The 26,227-nt window shown below is 38.3% G+C and overlaps 1 protein-coding gene across 1 annotated transcript in view; it reads right to left on the bottom strand.

The window, feature by feature from the left end:
- THSD7B (thrombospondin type 1 domain containing 7B) overlaps window positions 1-26,227 on the bottom strand; it is a 730,459-nt gene that overhangs the window by 511,001 nt on the left and 193,231 nt on the right. Inside the window, exons 3-4 of the mRNA XM_029933012.1 lie at window positions 20,494-20,739; window positions 6,300-6,469 (exon numbers count right to left, since the gene is read on the bottom strand). Coding sequence (XP_029788872.1) covers window positions 6,300-6,469; window positions 20,494-20,739 — 416 coding nt within the window. The remainder of the gene's footprint in view (window positions 1-6,299; window positions 6,470-20,493; window positions 20,740-26,227) is intronic.

The raw sequence follows: 26,227 nt of genomic DNA on the forward strand, positions 1-26,227 counted from the left end.
TGAGTGCTGGGAAAATAACAGTGGACAGCAGATAGGGTCCCTGACCTTGCGTAGCGGCCTGCTTAACAGTGCACATAGACAAGCAACTACAGTGAGGTGAGGGATACAGTGCTTTGACCACTGAGGATCAGAGACCAACCCCATGCAGTCTAAAGATTCCCAGAAAAGCAATGTCTAAGAGGGAGGGGTTGTCCAGGTGATCCCCAGAGCCAGATACTAAGTTTGTGTTGGAGGGGGAGGTGGTGGAGTGGGAGACTGTAGGACACTGGTCAGTCAGGGACTGTTTCCCAAGGCCTAGAAAGTTAAAGTTACTGGCGCTCTGGGTGTTGGACAGGGACAAAGAAGGTAATAGTGTAATTCCTACCACATCATGATCTGATTATCATAAGGCTTAATACCACGTAGTCTAGAATCCTACCTGGCTACCCTAAACCCACAGTGATTACCTTCAGCTACTCCACATTCAGGTCTGACATAATTACTGTTTTTGCTCTAAGTATGTTCTATGACTTTCTACTTCTGTACCTTTATTCCAACCGTTCATTTCATTCATTTGGGATTCTGTCCCCTTCACATGAATGCCTGTCTAAACACCATGTAAATGCCTTCTTTTTCATGTACCTACCCCATGTCCCCCACATCCTGCTGGTTTAATCTTTCCTTCCCTAAAATTTTCATTTTTTTTAAGATCCTTATGTTACTTCTGCACTTATTTCTTGACTGTATCATCTCCCCTCCTAGACTGCTAAAAATCAAAAGCAAAACTGATGGACACAAATAATTGAAAGTCATTGATGCCTTACATAATCTCTTTTCTCTGGAGAACAAAAGGAATATATTTAACTCTGGAAATCATTCAGAAATCAACCACTTAGTGTAATGGGTCAAGATCACTCAGTAAAGCCATCAGTTTCATTCAAGCTGATCCCCGTGACCCAGTGACCCTCCTTGTTTTCTCCTTTGCTTTCTTCCTCACTCTTTCCCCACAGATCATTTCTATCACTTCCTGATCCTAGGATCTTCCATTTTATCTGATTCCATTCCAGGCTCTCTGGACCACCCAGACTTAGCAAGGAAAGCTGACATCCAAAAAACAGATCATTTGGTTTTGTTAACAATAAAGCAATTTCTTCCAAGAGAAAAAAGAATCCAACAGAACTTAATATATCACTCTCTCACTTGATGAGCTTTTCATTTTGAATTCCATACACATTTGCAATTTTCCATTTACATGATGGACTCTGGCACTTGGGAATACAAAGTAGGACCCTAAGAATGGCCTTCAAGAGCTTTATAGCCTATTGACAAAGACAATAATACCAACGGCTAGAAATCAGGCAAAAAATGATGTACCAGGGGAGTACTAGTGCACTAAGACTAGCAAACCTGAAATATCACTGGTAAAAGAACTGGAAAAATCCTATTCCTTTTTCAATCATGTGAATTATACCTTGAGCTAAACAAATTAGGACATTTTTAGTGTAAAGAACAGCCTGATAATTTCATGAGTACTAAAGTAAGAACTCTTTAATATTTTCCCTAAGTACAGTAATTCAATAAACATTTGCTAAATCATAGTAGGATAAGTTTGTTATACTTGATTTAAAAAAAATCACTAAACTGAGATACACAAGCAATGAAAGAGAACAGGTAAAAATCAATCTCAATTTAGACTCCTGGTCACCTAATTGCCTTTAAATTTCTAATATTCTTTTTCTAAACTTTTCTCAGCTTTCACACTATTGGAGAAAATATTTGGAGAGAACATTATATATATATGTGTGTGTGTGTGTGTGTGACACACACACACACACACACACACACACATATCTGAAGCATACATATACTGACTTTCTCCTATATCCATAACCCAAACACTGAGGGTTTTTTTCAAAGTATAATGATTACAGGCCAATTATCTTCTGTCTTTTCTTCTCACATGAACTGCCATCAAATATCTTGTTGTTAATTAGTAAAGATTATTTCGTCCAGTTATCTCTGCTTTTCTTTTAGCATGAAGAAAGAGAAAATGCTATAAACACACTTCTCCTCTAAGAGTCAACACCAAAGGAAGTTCTAAGTGCATGTTCTTAAACTTTATTCTCACACCCAAATAAGCTTATTGACTTTAAAACAAATTTCTAAAGACATGTAAAGGGCATTTCTAGGCCCTCAAATGGTGGTAAAATAGATATCTCCTTCAATTGCCCCTTACGCAATCTGTTCATCTGTTCATAATGTAAATTACTTTATTTCATATCTCAAAAACTTGGATTATCAGATAAGTTTGCAAGTAGGATATGAGCACTTCTGAGAATTCTCTTGGCATACTGACATTTATACATTCTTATGTACAGCTAGGAGTATGATACTTCTTCTCTGCTTAAAAACCTGCAGTAAGGAAAGAAAAGCTGTACCTGTATTCTCAAAAACAAAGTCTTACCTCTAGAACACTCCCAAAGGCCTAAGTTTCCAGTGTCACTGTCAAGTTCTTATTCTGTATGCTTCCCTCACACCAATTCATGTGCTACCACTGAACACAAATATCTCTATTCCTTTCCATATGTCCCCTCTGCCCCCGCTTAGAGCATTCTTTCCTAATGATCCCACAAACTCTCTTTCAGTATTACCTCCTTTATGAGAATCTCAGGGTTTCAGACATCATTAAATGGTTTTAGCCATCATATATGTGTGTGTGTATATATATATGTGTGTGTGTGTGTGTGTGTGTGTGTATACATGTGTGTATACATATATACACACGTATATACAAAGATCACATTACTTACAACACTATAGCATAATTCTCAGTTCAACTGTTGTTCCAATTAAAAAAATAACCTGTAAAGTAATGAGAAGCACCTTCATATGAGTGTCTAGTACATAGTCTAAAACATAGTTGGTACTTCACAAATTACTTTTTGGAAAAAAAAGAATGTGTGATTTTTCATGTACTTTTTACTCACCCAAACAATATATTTAAAAGCAATACAACAATCTGGAAGCTTGGAACAACATTTATGTGGCTTGTCAAAATTCTATACAGTTTAAAATTAAAGCCTGCAATTCAAACAATTAAGTCTCCATTTACTACTGAGACCCAAAATACACTAAGTCGCTCCGTACTACTTGGCATTTCAGGACGCATTCTCTTATCTGATCATGCACTTCCTTATGTCAGCTCTGGACCCAAAATGATAAAGACAGAAGACTTTCAAGAATTGTTTAATCCCACTGGAGGGGAGGACGCAACTCATGTCCCATTCTTAAAAGAGTTGTGTCCATCTAATGCCAAATAATGAATCTAAAATAAGAAAAACAATTCAGGAAGTGTTCTTCTTAGCTACAACCACACCATACCTTTCTCCAATTTTTTATTTAATTTTGGGGGGGATATTTTTGCTTCACCATATACATACATTCTATCTCTATATCTTTTCACTCCATATTTGTTGATATCTCAGTCTCTAGGCCATATTTTCATGAATGGAAAATCAGCATGTCCCAGTCTTTACTAGATTTTGAAGGCGTGTCCTTTATCTCAGTGTTTTATCTCGTGAGAAATGATGCTGGAACGCAGGCTTAGTGGCTTTAATTTCATTTCAGAAAAGGGCAAGAGGAAAATGCTCTTTCTAAACTAAACTTTTAGATTCACAGGGAAGCATCACTCTTGCTGGTATTTCTGAATTATAAAAGAGAAGCACAATTCTCTCTACGAAAATAACCGGTAAACAAAATCATAAATATTCTTCCACATTTTCATTCCCAATTCTACTGGCTTGGCTACTCTTACAGGTAATGCTTCTCATATTGATTGTTATAGCGCTATTGTGGCTGCATTTAAGACATCACATGAACGCTGAACAAAAGAACCAGGTAAAGATGCCATAGATACTCTGCCATTTCTATAACCACCATGAATTGAGGTCAAATGGGGAATGGGACATCACTGAGAAGAAGTTGCCAACAGACCTGCATCAAAGTCAGAATTCAGCCTCAGCATCCAGCCGACAAGAACCTAGGAGGCCCTTGGGAGAGAATTAGCATTTTTTTTCATTCTGGAATCTAGACTCAATTTCATTCTACTGCATGAGAGCATGGAAATGGGTTAGGTTTGGGGGCTGGTGATTTTGTTGTTGTTTACTCTGGTGTGGCTTTGTTTGTCTGTTTGTTTTTATTCATCCGTTGTGGTGGTGTTTCCCCCAGGGCTGTGTTCCCCTAAGACCAGGTTCTCAAAATGCAGAGCAGCTAACTCACAGCAGATGGTGGGATTTTGTAGGGACAAAAAGTCAAGCAATTCAGTCCAAAGACTGAACAGAGTATCCCAGAGTTTAAGGAAAATTAACTGTGGGAAAGTAACTGTCAGTGAGTAAAGAGTTTCCAAAATCAATGCTATTAAGTTCCTTTTCCCTCTACAATCTAACATTAAAAAAAAAAAAAAAGCTGACATTCACAGAAACTGAAATGCAAAAATTTGTCACCAATTTTGGCCTTTATGATTGCATTAGCAGAAAAGGTGAGAAATACGTAATTTGGCCTCTTTCATTGGGCAAACACACTCACTGGTCTCTTACAATAGCAATTTAGTTATTCTCTTGTGTTTAACTTGAACCCAGAAGAAGAAATTCTTATGTTGCTGGAGACATCAAGGTATATCTATCAATGATAACAGTAGGAAATTAAGGCCTTTGTAAGAAAGGAAAGTAATAGCTGAGCAATCTCTCTCATTCACTTCTATACAAAGTAAAATAAAGCCTTTGTTAATGACCGCCAAGGTAAGCAGTAAGTTATAACATGTCCTTAATGCACTCCCTGACCCTTGAGAACCTTAGTGCTATAGACAATCCTAAAAGACAAGATAGAGAAGGTGGAACCACGAATTTCAAAGGTCTTAAAGAATAATGTAGAGCTCTTTATCTAAATTCTGTTCTTCCAAAGTCACAAAAGTAAGCATAGTCACATTCTACCCTTACAGAAAGTGTGCAAATTGTTACTTTCTAAAAGTGACATTAGATAAGGAAGAAAAATTAATTACTATTTTAAAAATAGCTCCAGGTCTGTAATTGTGACACGGTAATTTTAATTATTCTTTTATTTTTTAAATATTTATTTATTTTTGAGAGACAGAGAGAGAGTGGCAGAGCATGAGCGGGGGAGGGGCAGAGAGAGAGAGGGAGACACAGAATCCAAAGCAGGCTCCAGGCTCTGAGCTGTCAGCACAGACCCCAACGCGGGGCTCGAATTCACAAACCATGAGATCGTGACCTGCGCTGAACACAAATACTCAACCAACTGAGCCACCCAGGCGCCTCATAATTTTAATTATTGAAGCAAACTCTAATGATTCTGTAAAGATGATCCCTCTGTAAGTAAGAAGTTAAATTATCCAAGGTTATGGTCACAGCTGCCTCTAGAATGTTGAGAGGCCATGTCACCAAAAAAAAAAAAAAAGAAAGGTGCCTGGTCTGAAAAGCTTTATAGGGTAAAATGGATGCATTTCCATGCCCAGAAAGCATGCACCTTGCCTTCTACAGTAAGGCGTCTATGTGCACACTCAAGAAAACATTCCCACCTTGACTACTTCTGCAGAGGACACTGCCATATGCTCCAATGTGGGGGCGACATCACACGTCCTTCTAGAGGGGAGGCATTCCTGCTCACTTTTGGCTTTTCAATCAATGGACTGAAATAAACCTGAGCTGGTTTTTCAGTCCTTCTATGTGATCATTGCCTCAAACTCTGAAAATGGACTAGTGCCGAGGTTGTGCGTGCCTGTCAGAGAGCCTACGATGGAGAAAGTTGTTTTCCCTCCTCCTCTGTCTCCTTCTTTTTCTCATTTTCATGTTACTTAAAATATGCCTGTAAAATAAGGGATCCTGGACATCTGAAAGTGCTAGGCCTGTAGAAACTCCCATATTCACAAATTCCCACAAACAACACTCTTGGGAGGATAAAGAAAAAAAGAATGCTATGAATTCATGACCGGTTACTCGCTCCAGCCTACCAGCCCCTTAGCTTGTACCAATTCATTTCTGCTGTAGCTCTTAGGTATATGCTCTCATTCAATTTTCACAATGATCCTTTGAGGCTGAAGTTATTATTATTGCTATTATGTTTAACTATTGCCACTTATTACAAGTAGCAGAACCTAGGACTGGTTTGCAAGTTCTCAACAAAACAAATACTAAATCTGTGAGTGCTGAGGGTCCAGTATGTCAAGAAGAATATGCAGAGACGGCTTTAGAGTTGATTTCCCTTCCAATCAGCTGCACCATCTGTCCCTGGAACTGGCTGCCTACCTTCCTTGGCCCTCTGTGCAGTGGACGCTGGTGTGCTCTGGGCACAGTACACCTCCCGGGTCTGGATCCCACCTCCACAAACGGGTCCTGTCACATGCCAGTAGGGGTCCTGCTGCTCGAGGAGAAGAGAGACTTGGCATTCTTTCCATTCAGAGGTCTTCCAGGAATACCTGTTTGGTTTGGTTTATTTAAAAGAAGAAGGAAGGAAAATATAAGACTCTAAAGAAAACTGAAGTCATGACATCATATGCATGTAATAATCCCTCTTCCTAGGGCCAAATATTCACCTATAGGTTAAAAACAAGTCAATTGGCTTTTTTTTTAAGTCCATTGGCTCTGAATAATAAATCCCTTTTATTTTCTAGGAGAAAAATAATCACAGCAGCCTCTCCTGGTGGCAGTATGGGATGAGGGGAGTGAAGAAAGGAGATGTGGGTCCACAGGAGATACGCCTCACCCCTGGTGTTATAAGGGAGTGAGACTCAGATGAAGCAGGTGGAAACCCAATGAGCCTGCTCCATAGCAGGTGAACTTGTCATGGGTAATACTTCGCAAACTTCTGGATGACTGTGTGAGAGTTGGCCTTTTAAAATTAGAGCAGTGTGTGAATGTGTGGAGTTGGGGTTATATGATTTTAAATGGGTCAGGATGACCAACTTTTCAACCTTCTTGATATAGGACAATATTTCCACTTGTTTGAACCCACTGGGATAAAGGTATGCATACTAAAAATGAGTTAACAATGTGCCCACTATATTTAACTGATGAGTGTTCTATATATGTAGGCATGCTGTTATTTAAACTGACTTAGGAATATATTCTTCCTGTTTTAGAACTGGTTAAGATACATACTAATAGACACACACAAATCCATAAGCCTGTACACACACATACAGATACATGGGTCATAACACAACGGAGTTTGACCACAACTTGCAGAAAACAAAACAACCACAACAGCACTGCACTCAGACCTGGAGATTTATTTCAGACAGAATTTCCTTTTGTAGGTTATTACAGCATTCTTCAAGCCACAGCATTAAAAGAACCCTACAGCGTTCACATAAATACCAATAGACTCATTAACTTCTAGAACAATAAATGAAACCTAAGAATATTCTTATAACTGCCTACCATTTCAGATTTGAGGAAAAATTTCTCAGCATTGTGACTGCTTAAAAGGAAAATAAAACAGCAATAAAAATCAGTGTGTGTCACTCAAACACTGGCCTTTCAGAGATTAGAGTAAAATTGAAGTCCAGTCACAGACAGCAAAATAACAAAGCAAACCTCTCAGAAACTTAATAGTGACCAAACCCCTTCACAATGAATGTCATCATTTTAAAATGCTTGAAGACCTGACAATCATGATGTCTTATAATTAAAATTTTTTTTATTTTTGAGAGGCAGGGGGATGAGCAGAGAGAGACATACACACACACATAGAGAATCTGAAGCAGGCTCCAGGCTCTGAGCTGTCAGTGCTGAGTCCTGCAGGGCTCGAACCCATGAACTGTGAGATCATGACCGGAGCTGAAGTTGGACACTTAACCAGTTGAGCCCCCCAAGTTCCCCTCATGAAGTCTTATAAAAATTCCACTGTAGGAAAAGGATTTGGACAATCCTGGGGATTTGGACAATCCTGTGACACAACTCTTCTCCCTCTGCCTCACATCGTTCGCTCAGGCTGGAAAATGAGTCAGTAAGCTGGGCAAGACTTTGGAGTGCAAAGTGCAAGTCCTACTTATGCATTCAATACAGACAATAATCTGTTTCCAATTCCTGGGAGTGAGAGACTAAGAAAAGTTTGGTTATTTCCTTTTTTAATTTTTTATGCCTTTATTTTATTTTGAGAGAGAAACAGAGTAAGCAGGGGAGAGGCAGAAAGAAAGGGAGACACAGAATCTGAAGCAGGCTCCTGGCTCTGAGCTGTCAGCACAGAGCCCAACATGGTGTTCAAACCCACGGACTGTGAGATCATGATCTGAGCTGAAATAGGACGCTTAACTGACTGAGCCACCCAGGCACCCCAAGTTTGGTAATTTCCAAAGGCAGGTCTTCTCCAGAGGTGAAATCTAAAGCCTCTTCTCTTTACTCTACGTTCTCACCCTGTTTTCCACATGCACTCAAGCAGAAAGCTTGTCCCTCATGTCTCTGAGTCTCAGGGCAGATGGCTTTGTACCCCAGGGCAAAGTGCAATGAGGTGAGGGTTTGTTAGGATGGATGGTTACCAAGGTCTCACTTCAGATCCTTTCCTTCCAAAGTGTCTTTAGCCAAAGAGCTCTCTGGCCATTAGGAAGGGGTCAGATACAGCAGCTGAGTAGAAGGTTCCTATGATACAGTTAACAAATAAGGAAGGCAGAAAAGGAAACAGTATGGTACAGACAAGAGGCATGCTTTATAGCTCAACTGAGCTTCGCCCTGCCACTTACTAGGCATGTGACCTTGCTCAGTTCTGTTTTCCCATCTTTAAAATGTGCATAATAATACCAAATGCTCAACATGGCATGGAATAGATGGTCAGTAAATGCTAATTCCGTTTCTGCTTCTGTCCTTCTAGGTGTAAGTTTTGCCCCTTGCTGCCACAGAAAACACACATGGAGCACGCACGCGTGCACACACACACACACACACACACACACACACACAAATTAACATTTTATGTATGAGGGTTTCAATGCTTTCATCAAGTCCTAACACTAGAGATCCAGGAATACTATAGCAACCAAAGTTCAGAAAAAGCATGAAAGAAACAGAGTTCATAATTACAGCAAGTCACAGCAATTTTTTTGCTTGTTTGAAAGGAATGGGTCACACTGTATAAATAGCTTTTTCAATTAATGTATCATGACCCTATAAGAATTAGCAATGGAGGAATTTTGGAAGTCATTACAGAGAAAAATGAGAAGAAAAGTTTAATGACCATGGTTTTATGTAAAGTAACAAAAACCCTGTTGGTAGCTCATTAACCAACAACACCCAAATTCCATTCACTGGCAAACAACAAATTCTCTAAAGAAATATAAGGCATTTATCACTATTGCTATTGTTTACCACCTCAGAGAAAATACCGGCCAAGCAGCAACAGAGGGAAAATGCTCACCAGGTAAGGATTCCTATATTCCTTTTAGAAATCTGTCTTTCACAGTCTTTCCTCATCCTCTTTATTTTTTTTTTCAAAAGCACTATCTATATGTAGTCACAAATCACCCTGCAACCATGAAAACTGAACATCCAAACTCAATCAACCTGAGAAAATGTCTCCAGGAATTGTGAGAATGAGAAATCAAAGGAGTCCTATTGGCTAACTGGTACTCACTTTCTCTTTTGGAAGCTGTTACAGAGAAGGTCCTCCAGCCTCCGGACAAGATGGCTTCCCCACTGCCTGCCATGCTCTCTTTAATGGTGAAGTCCCTGTTCCACCCTCTCTCTCCCAACTCTGATGCCTTCTAACACACCCTCATTTTGTCCTTCTGTTTAGGAGGAAAATATGGGGAGTCTCAAAGGCCAGAGTCCTACCTCCTGTGGGCATATGGCATTTTGTAATCGATTGTGGAAATGCCTCAAGTAGACAGCTATGGAATGAAAGACATTAGTCAATCCTCATAGCCCCTTAGCAATATGACTGTGTAGGATCCATTTGGTTTTTCTCAAAGTTTCCATTGGAACACGAGAGCCAAAACATTAATTTATTTGGACTACTAGAGTATCATGACATAGCATTTAAGTAACAGTAACAACAATCAATACCTTCTGTATGCCTACTCTCTGCCAGGCACTCCACTAACAAAAACAAGTGTGTTACCTCATTAAATTGCCCCAACAACCCCTGAGGAAAATATTATTTCTGCTTATACAGATGGGATCATTGGATTAAAAAAAGAAGTAATTCGAGGCGCCTGGGTGGCTCAGTCGGTTAAGCCTCCGACTTCGGCTCAGGTCAGATCTCATGTTCGTGGGTTCGAGCCCCACGTCAGGCTCTGTGCTGACAGCTAGCTCAGAGCCTGGAGCCTGCTTCCAGTTCTGTGTCTCCCTCTCTTTCTGCCCCTCCCCCTCTCATGCTCTGTCTTTCTCTGTATCAAAAATAAAAATAAAACATTAAAAAAAAAAGAAGTAATTCTTCCAAGGTCATAAGTAATTGGAAGAGCAAGATTCAAAGTCCGATTTATTTATTTATTTATTTATGGCAGGTAGATTAAAATAGCAAATGGCAAACCAATGAAATGTGATCCAAGGATATTGAAAATAAGTTCAGTAGTCAATAGGTAGCTACCTCTGCCTGTCCAGCCATTATAAGGACAAGTAAGTCTTGGTTTTGGTCTGAGGAAGTGTGTTCTGGACTAAAGAAAAAAATATATATGTATATATATTTTTGTTAATGACAAAGATATTGTCAGTGACAATTAACTGATAATGTTTTACTTAGCGAATATATATACATATTTTTTTCTTTCATTATCAAACAAAAATAAAGTTTGAGAATATTTTACAGCCACCTTATAATTAGAGCACTGTGGTCATATAGGGTCAAATTTTGGTCTTTTAGGATATAAGTTTAAAAAAAGAGAATTAAAGGATCTCTAACCATTAAAATTAAAGCTCAATTAAAGGATCTCTAACTATTAAAATTAAAATTCCCATTAAAACTTACAGAAGATAACTTCTTTAAGAGGCCTGAAATCAAATTCTCCATGTTGCTACATGCTGATTCTGAATGTTAGGTAAACTTGTTATGATCCATTCATGTGAAAACAGCCCCAATATCCCCACGATTAGTGACACAGCACACTGCCAGCCACTCTGAACCCCTGACCTCTAAGAACGGCAGTGCTGGCAATGCTGATGGTTCAAATACTGAAAACACAAGGAAAACAACTGAAGGGCATTTTAGTTAACATAAAGCTCTTTATAGAACCTGAAGGCAGGGGGAGGGCTAAAAAAAAGGACTCCTTACAAAAAGAAAGAGGCCTGCTCAAATAGTAAGGGAATGACTTATGCATCCACATATTCATTCATCCTTTCTTTCAGTAAATAATTCCTGCACCCCAACTATGTGGCAGACAAGATTTCAGACAACAGAAATGCACAGCAGTGGGCAAGACAAAGCCCCTGACCTTGAGAAGATTATCTTCTACTAAGGGAGACAGGAAGAAATGCATCATACAAAACATGGCGTCAGATAACATGGAGAAGAAAGAGTTATTTCGGTGCCATGACCAGGGAAGTCTTCAGAATCCTGCAGGACATGAGGGAATGAGTGGGCAGTGAGCACTCTAGGCAGAGAAGAGCACATCCAAAGTTCCCAGGGAGGCAGGGTGCTTGGCCCTCTTCAGGGTATCGCAGAAGCCGGTGTGGCTGGGTCAGGCGGGTTAGGATAAGAGGAAGAGGAAATGAGGAGCAGTCAGGAGGCAGCCTATAAAGAACCTCAGAGGCAAGAGGTAGGAGAGTGAGTGTTATTCTAGACATGTTAGGAAATCATTACAGAGTTTTGAGTAGAACAGTAATATAGTGTGATTTTTAAGTTTTTTTAAATGTTTTATTTATTTTTGATACAGAGAGAGACAGAGCATGAGAGGGGGAGGGACAGAGAGAGAAGGAGACACAGAACCAGAAGCAGGCTCCAGGCTCTGAGCTAGCTGTCAGCACAGAGCCCAATGCGAGGCCTGAACCCACAAACGTGAGATCTGACCTGAGCAGAAGTCGGAGGCTTAAACAAATGAGCCACCCAGGCGCCCCTAGAGTGCTATTTAAAATGTTAAAGGATAACCTTGGCTACAGACTATGGGGAATGTGAAGGAGGGAGACAAATTTGGAGGCCTTTGCCCATCTAGGAAGGATGATGGTGGCTTCAACTGTGGCAGTCACAGCAAATGTGGTGAGAAGTGACCAGATTCAGGATATGCTGTGAAGGTAGGGGCAGCCTTCTAATAATGGGTTAGATAGAGATGAGAGAGAAAGGGAGAAGTGAAGAATGATTCCAAATTGTTTTTCCCCCCAAGTATTAGCACCACAGTATGTTGGCACTGAGTTCTTAAATACAGCCCAGAAAAGTGGACAAGAACCTAGACATCAGGGAAACCATGTATTAGCACTATGAAATTCAGCTTTTCTTCATTTACCTTCTAGAATCTCCAAATCCTTCTCTAAATCCTTCTCCCATGTCTGAAACTCACTGCCCAATATCCTTATATGGTCTCTATAATTTAAGCCTCCTCTTGGGAAATGATCAATAAATATATTCACATGATACATATTAAAAGTTACAAGTGTACTGGCCGTGATAAGCACTAAGTGATATATAGAATTGCTGAATCACTATATTATACACCTGAAACTAATAAAACACTGCATATACTGGAATAAAGTAAATACTGAAAATGTTAATATTAAATGTTATCATTCTAAAGAAGTATAATGCAGCTTAAGAGAAGAAACCAAGATTAAGTCAAAGAAAGAAATTTCTAATGGTGGAAATACATATTTCCATTATGAGATATAGGAGACAAATTCTGAATGAGGAAAAGTGATTCGAGGCCCTGGAATTCAATTGCCAAGATAACCAACTTGTCTCTGAGACAGTGATGCTGTCTAACTCAAGGAATCCTGGACTTAAACTGTTCTTCAAATGGATGGGGGATATAGCAGGAGGAGTAAGGAATGGATTCATTGCTGTAAAGCAATGAGTAGAGGCATCCTAAATTAGCAAAGCCAAAATTAGAAAAGGAGGCACATTTAGCAACTATTTTTAAAAGACCTCCCTCCTACTAATGTGACATAAAGTGATTCTAACAGCAACAGGATGGCAACTCTAATAGCAACCATCAGAGTTTTATAGCAACCTCTGTCCTTCAGAATGTTTGCTTTATAACTTTCAAAAGGCTTAGAAATGCTTAACATGTGGGTTTCCTTTCTCCTTCTAAAGACTTGGATTTAAAGCAAAGCAACATGAAACAGAATCTTAAGCAATTTAATGAAGACAGATTGAAAGAATAATTGCATTACTTAATGGTCATGTTTTGACTAAGCACATATAGATTTGCAAACACTCTTGGAATTGAAACTCTAGTGCAAGGTATTCAAATTAAATGTGTGTATATTAAAAACCAGTGTACTGCAGCATGACTAATTTATGATAATGTCTGTTGTCCTTTTAAAGTTGTAAATGCATTTAGAAAAGAATTAACTTGTCATTTTTTGCTGAACAGACGACCAAAATAAAGGGAACAGATCAAGCTTTATATATTTTATGCTCTAGTAATTTTTTATTGAATAGAGTGGGACTATTGATTATGGAAAGCTACTCTGAAGTGCAAAGCTCTTTGCCCTTCAGCAGATGGCTTTGCTAGCCAAACTCCCCATATGTATTATTAATAGACTTCTATCACTAGGCACAGCACTTAGCAATACGTTAACTTTCTTACACTAACAGGGGAACAAATCTTCCATCCAAGAGGACTTAAAGTGGCACAGTAGGGACTCATGAAACAATATGCACCAGTAAAAGACAGACTCAATAAAGCATCTGTCTTCTATTGAAACAATTTATAGATATTTGAAACTATTGTTTCCTGTCGAACGCAGTGTCTCCTGAGGGCTCCAGATCATGACTCCTTCATTCCTCACGTGATACAGAAAACCTGCTTAATTAAAACAGTTAATGACAACACAAAAAGCATCCTTAACAAATCCATTAATACGTTTTAAAAAAACGTACTGAGTTCCTATTAGGTACAGGGTGTTTCTGCTGTGGTCGATGATCAAGGGAAGAAGATTCAGAAGATGTCGTAGGTAATATGCATACCATTCTGTTCTGGAAGGTAAATCTTTACAAACTCAGACTGTGATCTCATTTCTCACCCTTTCTGAAGCTACTCTTACAACTGAATGAAAACAGAAACTTATCTGGAAAACCAGACACACTGTTAGCAGAAGCAAGGTGGCCACTGGGCATCATGTCAAATCAAGCTTCACATGTCCATCCCTGCTCTGGGCAAATGTTCTTATTTAATCTCCTTGATGATGTCAATTTCAGCTGCTCTTTATAAGAAATCACTCTGAACCCTTCACACATATTATGTAATAAGTAAAATCATGGAAGAAAGTACCCACTGCATAATATTGTTCTGGAACTAACCTACATTTGAGCATTCATTCATTCATTCATCATTTACTGAGCATTTACTATGAGCCAGGAGTTTTTATAGGTGCTACTCATTCTAAGGAGGAGAAAAAAAGTAAATAAACAAATAAGTAAATAAACATCCCTACATATGGGATGATTTGTAAGAACATTACCAACTATTATAAACATTCTTAAAGAATATGGTTATCATGTTCTAGATGCTCTAGTTTTTAAAGAGTATGTTACAGAGAATCCCTAACTTATGATGGTTCAACATACAAATTTTTGACTTTGTGATGATGTGAAAGTGAGACACATTCAGTAGAAGCCATACTTTGGATTTTGATCTGTTTCCACCCAACACTATACAGTCTGATACCTCCCAGTCAGTCATGTGATCACAAGGGTAAATCATAGATAGACTTACAATCATTCTGTATCCAATGCAACCACTCTGTTTTTCACTTTCAGTACACTTGTTAATAAGTTGCATGAGATATTCAATATTATTATAAAACAGGCTTTGTGTTAGATGATTTTGCCCAACTATTAAGCTAATGTAAGCATTCTAAGCATATTTACAGTAGGCTAGACTAAGCTATGTTGGTTGGTAGGTTAGGTAAGTTGAAAAGCATTTCAACGTATAATCTTTTCACCTTGCCATGGGTTTATTGAGAGGTTACTCCATTATAAGTCAAATAAGATCTTTTATGAGATTCTTAAGATGCATGAACTAAGTGAACAAAGAGTGATCATTTTCAGTATCCTGAATTCTCCAGCAATTAACACCATGACATGCTGATGAGGTGGTAGACAAACATCTCTTCACAACAGAACTCACAGAATTCCAATGGGCAAAGGAGGCCAAAGATCAAGCTAATTTTTGTCTGCCATCCTTTTCTTTAGCTCTATCCCTGGTTTCAATATCATCTAACAAGATCCATCAACTAATCCCCAGAGTTTTCTCATGGAAAAAAATTTTATCTAGAAAATCAAAAATTGGGTTCAGTGCCTTAAAGAGATGTTAGGGAAAGTCAGGCTGGTCATGGGTTATGCGGGAAGGGTGTTTTACAGACAAATCAAAGTAGGTTGCAGGAAACCCAGATATATTTCTCAGTTTGAGTCTGCACAGATAGATCATACTAAGGATAAATTCATGCATACCAGAGACAAGGAGGGATGAATCATGAGAGCCCATCTATTTGGTGTCAGACCCAAACATTGAAACAATGTTTTCCAAATGGGTTTTTCTGTGCAATAACATCACAGTATATGCAATAGGATCAACCACCCAGCTTCTGCCTTAAGATCTTCTTAGGAGTTTTAATCTATGTCGGTCACTGTCACCTTTTTAATAGTGCTGTCTTCTATTCAATTTCAAATTCTAAATAATCATTTAAGAACAGCCATTTTTGCATGGAAATTGTCTCCTGGTAAAGTGGGGGAAGCTGCTGGTGGGCCAGCTGAGGTGTCATTTCCAAGAAAGGTGCTGACATTTTTCAGTATCTTTGTGTGCTATAGTATCTTTAGCCAGAATGGGCTCTACATAAACACAAGGGATGTGGGTCACAACTGTTCCAGCATCAGGTCATTCCTCAGTTATCTGACATTAAGCATTTAAAATACTTAAGTGAGGTACCTGCATGGGTGGCTCAGTTGGTTGAGCCTCCCACACTTGTTTTCAGTTCAGATCATGATCTCACGATTCATGGGTTTGAGCCCTGCATCAGGTTTTGTACGGATAGTATGAAGCTCTCCTGGGATTCTCTCCCTCTCTCTCTCTGCCCATCGTCTGTTTTCTCTCTTTCTGTCTCTCAAAAAATTAAATTTAATTAATTAATTATTTAATTAATTAAATGGTTTCCTTATGCTGTCTAGTAAACAGGATCACCTTATTATTTACAGTCTTAGAATGTTTTTCACCATCCTCTTAGTTCAGATGTAGGATCTGATATTTCAGATGTTAATCAGAACATAAGAAAAAAACACAAGACCAAGGTACCTTATAAAACACATATCTTTCAATGTTCTGAGGTAGAGACTAGCATAGTGCCTACGGTCATGGTGCCCGATGACAGGAGATAAAAACACCAAGAGAAAAGATGACAAGTGACAAGCAGATTGATCCCATTTCTCTCCTTTCTATCCCCACCTCATAATATACAGTGTGAGTGCTTAGGGTTAAATGTTGGGATGGATATAAACTTAGAAGTAGCCCATGTAATGCTGAGGAAGGGGTTTCTTGCAGTCTATACATGTCTTGGTTAAAATCATACTCTTTAAGCAAACCTAAGGCTTTACTACACTAACTTCTTTATAGTTGTATAATTTCCTATGTTAGTATAACACAGACTAGCTTCTGTCTCCTTTTAAGTTTACTTAAGCTAGTTGCCCCAAGGAACTTCCAAGGTGCTCTGGTCTCAGAGAGCACTTGTTGAACGGGTTCCTCTTGCTTAACAATGCTTTCATGGGATCACACCTCAGGGATTGGCACTCATAGTGTTTAGAGTGAAAATGTTGACCAGTGGAGTCCAGCTGGTGAGAAGAAGAGCCCCAAGAACTTTTGGAGCAATATTAATATGCAGGACCTACAGAACTTCTCTAGCTCTTGTTTCTTCTTGGAGTATTCTTTCCCTAATTACTTGAAAGGCTAATTTCCTCACTTCCTTCCAGTCCCCCCACCATATCCTTGTTCAAATAAGGCTTCTGTAAGGACCCTATTTAATTCTGTAACCTGAGCTGACCCCATATCCCAGCATCCCAGCAACCCTACTGTAATGTCTGATTTTTTTTTCATAGCTCACACACACAGTATATAGCTTATTTTATTTATTATATTTATTTGGTATACCTTCACTAAGACTTAAGCCCCATGACAGGGAGAGGACTTTGACTATTTTGTTCTTTGAGGTATCACAAACTTAGCACATAGCAAGAAGTCACTGATTGAATGGATGAACATGTTTCCTATAGCAAAGATGGTGGTAGGTAAAAGCCAAACTGCATTCTGAGAGACTTTAGAAAAGCACCATTAAGAGTCACAGAAATGTACATTTTCCTTCTGGGGAGAAATATGGTGAATTAGATAGTTTGATATCTATGAATTGCTCATGCATTCTGGGAAAGGAGAAATGGGCATTTTTGTTCCCTAATAGATTTTTGTTTCCATTTCCCTTGTTCACAATGAATTTTAATCACCACGTCACACCAGAAACAAAAGTTAGTACGCAGCCTTTGTGCTTTCCTGTGGCTGATGCCACAGCTTAGATTTCAGACAAATAAGAATGTCAGCCAATGTTAATTTTGTTGTTATTTATGCATTCTCCAGGAATCAGTCACTAACATACCATTCTCCCTAGGAAACACTGGTTGGTATTCAGCGAGTTTTCTAAGATTCCTATTTCCTACAGATTCACCATTTGAGAAGGTTTTTAAAAAATGTCAGACTCAGTAATGTTTCCAAAGAGCAGAACTAGAGGACCAGGTCCATTGCCTATGAAAAAAAAATTTGTCAGACCTATTTTCAGATGTTAAGGTTCAATCAGATGGTGATCAATAAAGAAATTCATCTTGGATACATTTTGAATTATTACCATTCTACACTATTTTGTTAGAAGAATGATATATATAAATACATAAATATGTGGATAGATACCTTTATCTGTGTATGTGTCTTCACTACCACGATCATGAAAGTAATGGAAAGAATACTGACTTTGAAGCCAAATAGACTTCAGCTGGAATATGAAAAATACCAGTTTGCATCCCTTTTACTCTCAAAACTATCCTATTTCTGTGAGGAATTTTACGCTCTCCTAAATAATCTTTGTTAAACTTGTGGTATAGTTATTGGTGAACAGTGGGTACTCAATAAAAAAGTAGTCATTATTTAATAAGTATAGATGCAGCTCAACTTTCTCATGATCATCAGAGATATATTGTTCTAAGAGAAGTTTAATCATTTTTGACAAAGAAAAGAGAAGGAAAAATGGAAGGATGTCTATAAACTAACATCTGGAAGAGGTCACTAGCCATTTCATGTAAGGAATGAAGGAAAAGGGGATCAATATCAATTTCATCCTTACACCCAGATCCTATTCCTGGAAGTCTAGCATTGAAAACCCTTCTGGATTAAGCCTCCAGAGAGAAAAAAAAATTTACATTACCCTGAAGAAATAATTTCCTACCTCTTTAAATTACTATAGTATGCCTTCAGAGAAAAGGAGCTATTCTCTTTCCATAGAATATGAACACATTCTCATTTCCAGAGGAAACAAACACACCTCCAAATAGCAACAATAAGGGTTGCCATCTTGGTAGTGCCTCCTATGTGCTGAGCACTGGGACTGACATTTTACACACCTAGTCTGTAGGTATTCAACCCTCAGCACAGGCAGTATAATTAGACACATTTTTTTGTAAAGGGCAATGTCTTAGAGAATTTGTATAGCTTGCCCTAAAGTGCACAATTAATAAACGATGGTAATATAATTTTGATCCAGCTCTACCCCAAGTCAAAAGGAACAAAGATCTCAGGCTTTATATCATTTCAAGATCTAATGCTTCACTTCAATATCAGTGTTTTCATTTTGTTTTTAGAGAGAGAAAGAGTGCAAAACTGTGAGCAGGGGAGGGGCAGAGGGAGAGAAAGAAAGAGAATCTTAAGCAGGCTCCACACTCAGCACAGAGCTTGATGTGGACTCCGTCTCACAACTGTGAGATCACAACATGAGCTGAAATCAAGAGTCAGACACATAACTGACTGAGCCACCCAGGCACCCCTCAATATCAGTGTTTTTAAAGCCTGGACACAGACTCACACAACTAGGGAGAATTCTGTGAGTTAATAAGTTAATCTGTAAAGGATCATAAACTACATCTGCCTCTTCTGCTTCTGAGGTACAGAATGATATGAATCTAAGGAGTCAACTTGGTAAAAAATGAAATATGTGAGGACTTGAATATACAATGATTTCAATGGTGGAGTGGAGGAAGTGAGTGGCTAAGAATCCGACAACAGGAATTTGCCCCTTTATTCCTCTACCCCTGCCCCGCCCCCACAGCCACATTATTTCAGGTGCAAGAAATAGCTAAGCCCATCAATAATGCCTGTTGAGTTTCATTGTTTTATTAATTTCTACAAGAAGATATTTTTTGCCTCATTTTACTTTTCACTGGGGAAGTGATTCTCAAATCCTACAAACTATAGGAAACAATAAGAAAGGTCTGTCTAAAACAGCCACATATTTAATAGATAGAGCTCAGGGCAGCTGTCCAGTGGGAACTACCACAAATTTACCCCCCAAAGACTTCTGAATAGCCAACTGCAAATGACTTCTGCTTATTATCAGACTTGACCTACCATCAACCAACAACCCAGAGAAAAATACACTGGATGCCTTCACCAACAGTCATACCTGCAGTCAGGCAAAATATAAACAATATAAAAATATTAAAATTGAGCTGCTAATCTAGGTCAATGCTTTTCTCAAAACTCTCTGTATTAGAGATGATGTCATAGGCTGGCAGGCATGAGGGACTGGCTCTGAATACATCAGACGATGTATTAGGGACTCCGTATTAGAAACAATGTCATACGGTGGCAGTCACCTTTAGAGAGAGAACTGCATTAGAATTGGGGTGTCACCACCCATTAGCTAGGTAACCTCAAAAATATTTAAGCATCAACAACCTCATTTACAAAATGAAGGTGATATGAATAGCTTCTTAATGTGTTATAAAAATCAGGTGTGACATGTCAGGCAATGATAAGCAGTGGCTATTGAGCACTTATTATGCGCCAGGTTCTGGATGAAGTCGGTACTGCTAGATGAGTAAACTAAGGCATTAGACTTGAAAGTTACTGGCTGAAATTCAAAATTTGGAAAGTCATAGAAATAGGATTAGAGGCCAGGAAATCGACAGAGCCCATGCTCTTAGCACACTGCGCTAGACTGCTTAGTATGGATCTCTGCCCTGAGTGAAGACACAACTGTTAGAAGTCACAGTTACTGTTATTATTGTTAACATCCCTACACCGCATAAATAAGCATGCCAAAGAATGCGCAATACCTGGGACATGGCTGCAAAAGTTCTTCAACAATGCACGCCTCTTTCTCAAGAAGTTCAGGACATTCCTTTCCACCTCCGATAGCAATGTGCCTCACATTCCGGCTCCTGCTCCTAAATCCTGGTGAGAGACTTCCTGAACGACACGTCTTGGAGCAAGGGCTCCAGGAAGACCACTCCGTGGCTTCACAGTCTTTCGGCATGATGCAAGACTGGACAGTCAAAGGATAGGAGTCTTGCGTGCAAAGGCTGAAAGAAAAGAAGAAAAAAAAACTAGGGCCTAGATTAAACAAACGCAACCAACATTATGAAGTGCCTGTTATTGGGGGGGAAAAAAAACCCTGAAATTTGATAGGAGTTTTCAAAGGGTTTTAAAAAATGTTAGAGGCATCATAATAAAATAATAAAGAACATATGAGCACTGGGTGTTATATGAAAACCAGTTTGACATTAAAGTATTTTACAAAAGAGAGAGAGAAACAACACTGTGCAGAAGGTATCATTCAGTTAACATCTTCTATAACGAAGTTAATAATGTTTGAAAACACATGCTTGGAAGTAAGTGTAATATACTAAAAAAAATGTAGCTCAATTAAAAAAAAGAATAAATGCTCTCTTTTATCTGCAACTGTGAAGTTATTTCACTCTAACAAGACACACTGGTACACATTTGTACCTTGTGCAAAGCATTATCAGAAATAAGGACATTATCAACAATAACCAAACTACGGAGAGATTTCATAGGTCCCTTGACTGATGAATGGATAAAGAAGATGTGCTATACATATAGAATGAGATATTACTCAGTCATCCAAAAGAATGAAATCTTGTCATTTTCAATGATATGAATGGAGCCAAAGCATTTTATGCTAAGCAAAATCAGTCAATCAAAAAAGACAAATACCATATGATTTTAGTCATATGTGGAATTAAAGAAGCAAAACATATGAACATGTGGGAGGGCGGGGGAGAGAAGAGAGGGAAACAAACCACACGAGGCTTTTACCAATAGAGAAACAGGTAGGGTGTGGGGTTGATGGGCTAGATGGGTGATGGGCCTTAATGAGGGCACTTACTGTGATGAGCACTGCATGTTTTAAGTGATGAATTGTACTCCTGAGACCAATATCGCACTGTATATTAATGAGTTAAAATTTAAATTTAAAAAATTAAAATAAAAAATAGAATAAGACACAGAAAAATAAAAGGAGGTTCTTCTAGTGTGTTTCACCTGCACCATAACTTACAGCTGCCATTTACTGACTGGTCCCCAGGTGTGACACACACTGTGCTGCACCTCACAGGCACTTTTTCACAACAATCCCATGAGTTTATGTATCTCCATTTGCAGAAAATTTAAGCTCAGGAAATCATTTGTCTAAGGTCAAACAAAGGTAACGGTAAACTGGAGAGTACTGATCTATCCATTCTTTTCACACTGGGTTATGAAAAAACAAACAAATATGGTATCATGTTTCCCCACACTGTGAGGCTCTGAGCATCAATTTCCTCATTCGAAAAATTCAGGTGCTATCGAACGCTAACAATCTAATTGGGAAACAGATAAATAAAATTTTAAAAAGATAGGATACAATGATAATGTATAAATTCAACATAAAATTATTTAAAATGATGAGAAGAAACATTGATGAGGCAATGATGGACCACCTGGAAAGGTCTGGCAGATGGGAGGGCATGGGGGTTTCTAAGGGAGAAGGACATATGAGCTGCATTTCTTTTCTTTTCTTTATTTTTTATTTATTTTGGAGACAGAGAGATTCAGAGCATGAGCAGAGAGGGGCAGAGAGAGAGGGAGACACAGAATCTGAAGCAGGCTCCAGGCTCTGAGCTGTCAGCACAGAGCCCAATGTGGGGCTCGAACCCACAAACGGTGAGATCAAGACTGAGCTGAAATTGGACACTCAAGCAACAGAGCCATCCACGTGCCCCAGAGCTGCATTTCTTTTAAAGATTGATGGGTGGCTCAGTCGGTGAAGTGTCTGACTCTCAATTTCTGCTCAGGTCATGATCTCATGGTTTGTGAGTTTGAACCCCACATCAACCTCCTCTCTGATGGTGTGGAGCCTGCTTGTAATTCATTCTCTCTCTCTCTCTCTCTCTCTCTCTCTCTCCCTCTCTCTCTCTCTCTCTCTCTCTCTCTCTCCCTCTCTCTCTCTCTCTCTCTGCCCCATCAGCCTCCCGCCCCTCCTCCCCCATCTCTCTTTCTCAAAATAAACTTAAATAAAGACCGATGGGAGCTTCTCAGGCACAGAAAGAAAACTATTTCAGGTCACTGAAATAGCATATAAAGCTTTGTGACAAAGGAAACCAGGGGTATACCAGAGCTGGATGGGCTGCTTCACAAGAACTAACCATTAACTTCTCAGGAATTTTGCAAGCCAGTTGATTTCATGTAGAGAACTTAAAATTGGCCATGGTAGGAATATTTACACTGCAGAAATCAACAGATGCTACAAATCAAGTTCTCCATCGCCACCCTAACCTGATTCCAACCCCCAAAACAGGTGGTTCAACATTTATAAGCACACCAAAAGGGGGAAGCAAATGCCATAATCTGTCAATTTATAAAGCATAAAGTTCAAAGAGGACAGTGGATAAATATTAGGTATGTCGGTTCTTTAAAAGTACGTATGGAAAGGCTTCATATCATCAGTTAAGAAATTTGGATTTAATTGAGCATTAAATAATTTTAAGTGAAGAAAATCAGTTAGATCCCACTAGGAAAATAATATTTCACATATTAATTTGTGTTCTTAATTTTTTCACTTTTTTTTTCTTGTTAGCCTTTTCCTTATTCTGTCAAAGGCATCCATTACCTTGGGGAAGAAAAGGATAATTTTGACAGGAATATAAGTCAACATATGTTCAAATACTGACTTCCCAAAGTGGGCCAGTGAAACCTGGTGGAGTATTGAACTGTAGGCAGGATTAGGTAATGGTTGTTCTGCATGTTTCTGACTTGCAGACATAATGCTGTTAAGGAAGTCATCAACAGGGAAATGGGTTATAGAAGGTTATGTGCAGGGGAGAATAAAACGTGCTCAAATTTAAGCAAATTATAGTGGGATTTCCATATTGATATCCTTCATTCCTTCGTGAAGCCACAGAGAGTTAGTGTGGCTTTCAGAAATCACAATGACATAAGATAAACCTTGTGTGTGTGTGTGTGTGTGTGTGTGTGTGTGTGTGTGTGTATTCAAGTCTATTCAGTTCATATTCCTTTCAAAATGAAAAAAGCAATGTATACCTTATTACCACTGCTCACTCCAATGTTACATTTTGGGAGCTTGGGGTTAAGACATACTAGGAAGAACCTCTCTTGAAAATGCCCCACCTATCTCAGAATGTACTCTTTCTGTGCATTGTGGAGAGAGGGGGAGAAGACTATCTCTTTTGGTGTATAATACAACAGAAACCTACCGATCAAGAATAAGTTTATAGGTTTTGCAAAATTTCCTGATTATTTCCTGCAACTCCTTGCAAGTTTGAGCCCTGCATTGGGCTTTTCAGAAATTGTTACTGGCTTCCAACTTCATATATTGAAGTACTAACCCTCAGTACTTCAGAATGTGTCTGTATTTGAAGAGTCTTTAGAAAGGCAATTAAGTTAAAATGAGGTCACTAGGGTTGGCCCGAATCCAGTATGAATGGTCTCCTTATAAGAAGAGATTAGGGAACAAACACAGAGAAGGAAAACTGCATGAAGACACACAGAGAAGACAACTGTCTACAGGCAAAAGCGAGAGAGCTCAGGAGACACCAACCTCACTGACACCTGATCTCGAACTTTCCACACTCCAGAACAGTGAGAAAATTAATTTCTGTTGTTTTAGTCACCCAGTCAGTGATACTTTGTTAAGGTAGCTCTAGCACACTAACACAAAAAATTTAATGATGTTTTTCAATTTGTGTGTTTTTAGAAACACACAAAATTTTTGTGTTTTAGATAACAGTGTCAACTTCCAAGATGGACTTTCTTCCTTTTATAAAGACAGTCCTACATGAGGTGGTTCTCTGTCTACATCTGAAGTGGTGGTTAGGTTCTTCCCATTTATTAGCTTTCACTCTCTATTGTTCATCTTCCCAAAATGACTTTTCCTACTGGATCAGAATAGATAACAATACTTGCAAGGAGTTGCAGGGAATAATCAGAAAATTTCGAATTTTTGAAAACAGATCCTAATTTTTGAAACTAAGAAGAGCATATGTTGATTACATATTTACTTACTTATTTTTTTAATATTTATTTTTGTGGGCATGGGCAGGGAAGTGTCAGAGAGACAGGGAGACAGAAAATCCCAACCAGGTTCCACACTGTCAGCACAGAGCCCAATGCAGGGCTCAAACTCATGAACCATGAGATCATGACCTGGGCCAAAACCGAGAGTTGGACGCTTAACCGACTGAGCCACCCAAGTACCCATTTTAACATATTTTTAATGTTATTTTCACAAACCTACATTCTTGGTTAAACAGAAATCATAAAAGGTGCCACACAGAGCCATGGTCTACTCTGATCAGTGAAATTCCCTCTTACTGGAATAGGTAAGCAAGCACTAAATGATGAATAAGAAATATCAGAGACCTGAATTTTTCATCACACTATGTTAGTATGGCCTCAGTCTCTTGGCTACTTAGTTATATTAGCTGCAGGAAAACAATAATAAAATGTGATTTAGTTGCCCCCTAATCATAGTCATAATAACCTTTAGTATGAGTAAAAGTACCGTATAAAGTCCATAACAAATATTGTTTTCTACACATAAAATGATCTCATGGTTCATGAGTTTGAGCCCTGGGAATCAAATCTGTCATAGAAGGTGGTATTTTTAATAAAACAGACATACGCTGTGGATTTGTCTTGTTAAAAAAGAGATGCTATGGTAATTGTACCTCAACATTTACAGAACACGTCATTTGTAAATTAGTTCACAAGTATTCACTGTAAAGAAAATCGTTGAAACTAAAAATTACTCTAGTAATTCTTACTTCTAGAAATGTAAGGAAATCTCTTTATTTAGAAAATAAGGACAGAAACTCTTTTAAGTCAAAAGTCAAGAGAAAATACTTTAAGACTTTACTAGCAGAAATTAACATTTATGTCAAATTTTGTTAAATAAATAAAAAATTATAAACTCAAGTAAAGTTCCCTGTGTCTCTTGTAATGCCATTTCCAGCTCTCTTCAGACACAGCCACTAACCTGAAATTGATTTTTAGTATTTTCTACAATATTTTTATACTTTAAATAAACATGTATATGCTCATAACTATCATATAGCATTCATTATCTTGCATGTTTTAAAATGCTTTACTTAAATGTTGTTTTACTAAACATATCATTCTGAAATTATTTTCCTCACTTAATATTATGACTTCTTGATCTATGTTGATAAATACAGATAATGTTTATTTATTTTTACTATCTGTATGAGTACATAGCAATTCATTTATTCATTTTCTTATTATTGCACCTTTTGGTTGTGCTTAATTTCTTGCAATTCCAAAGGGTTATGAATTGAACCCCTTTTTATATCTCTCCTACACATGTGTAAAATATTTTCTTCAGTATTTTTGCCTTGAGTTAGGCTATAAATATTCATATAATCAAATGTACTAGGTATTATGAGATTTCTCCTTTCTTACATGCTTAAAGAGGTATTATAAGACTTACTTTTTTCAAAATGTTGGAAAACTGCATTTGTTTTTTGAGCTTAC

This window comes from Suricata suricatta, chromosome 3, assembly GCF_006229205.1.
Source record: "Suricata suricatta isolate VVHF042 chromosome 3, meerkat_22Aug2017_6uvM2_HiC, whole genome shotgun sequence".
NCBI lineage: Eukaryota > Metazoa > Chordata > Mammalia > Carnivora > Herpestidae > Suricata > Suricata suricatta.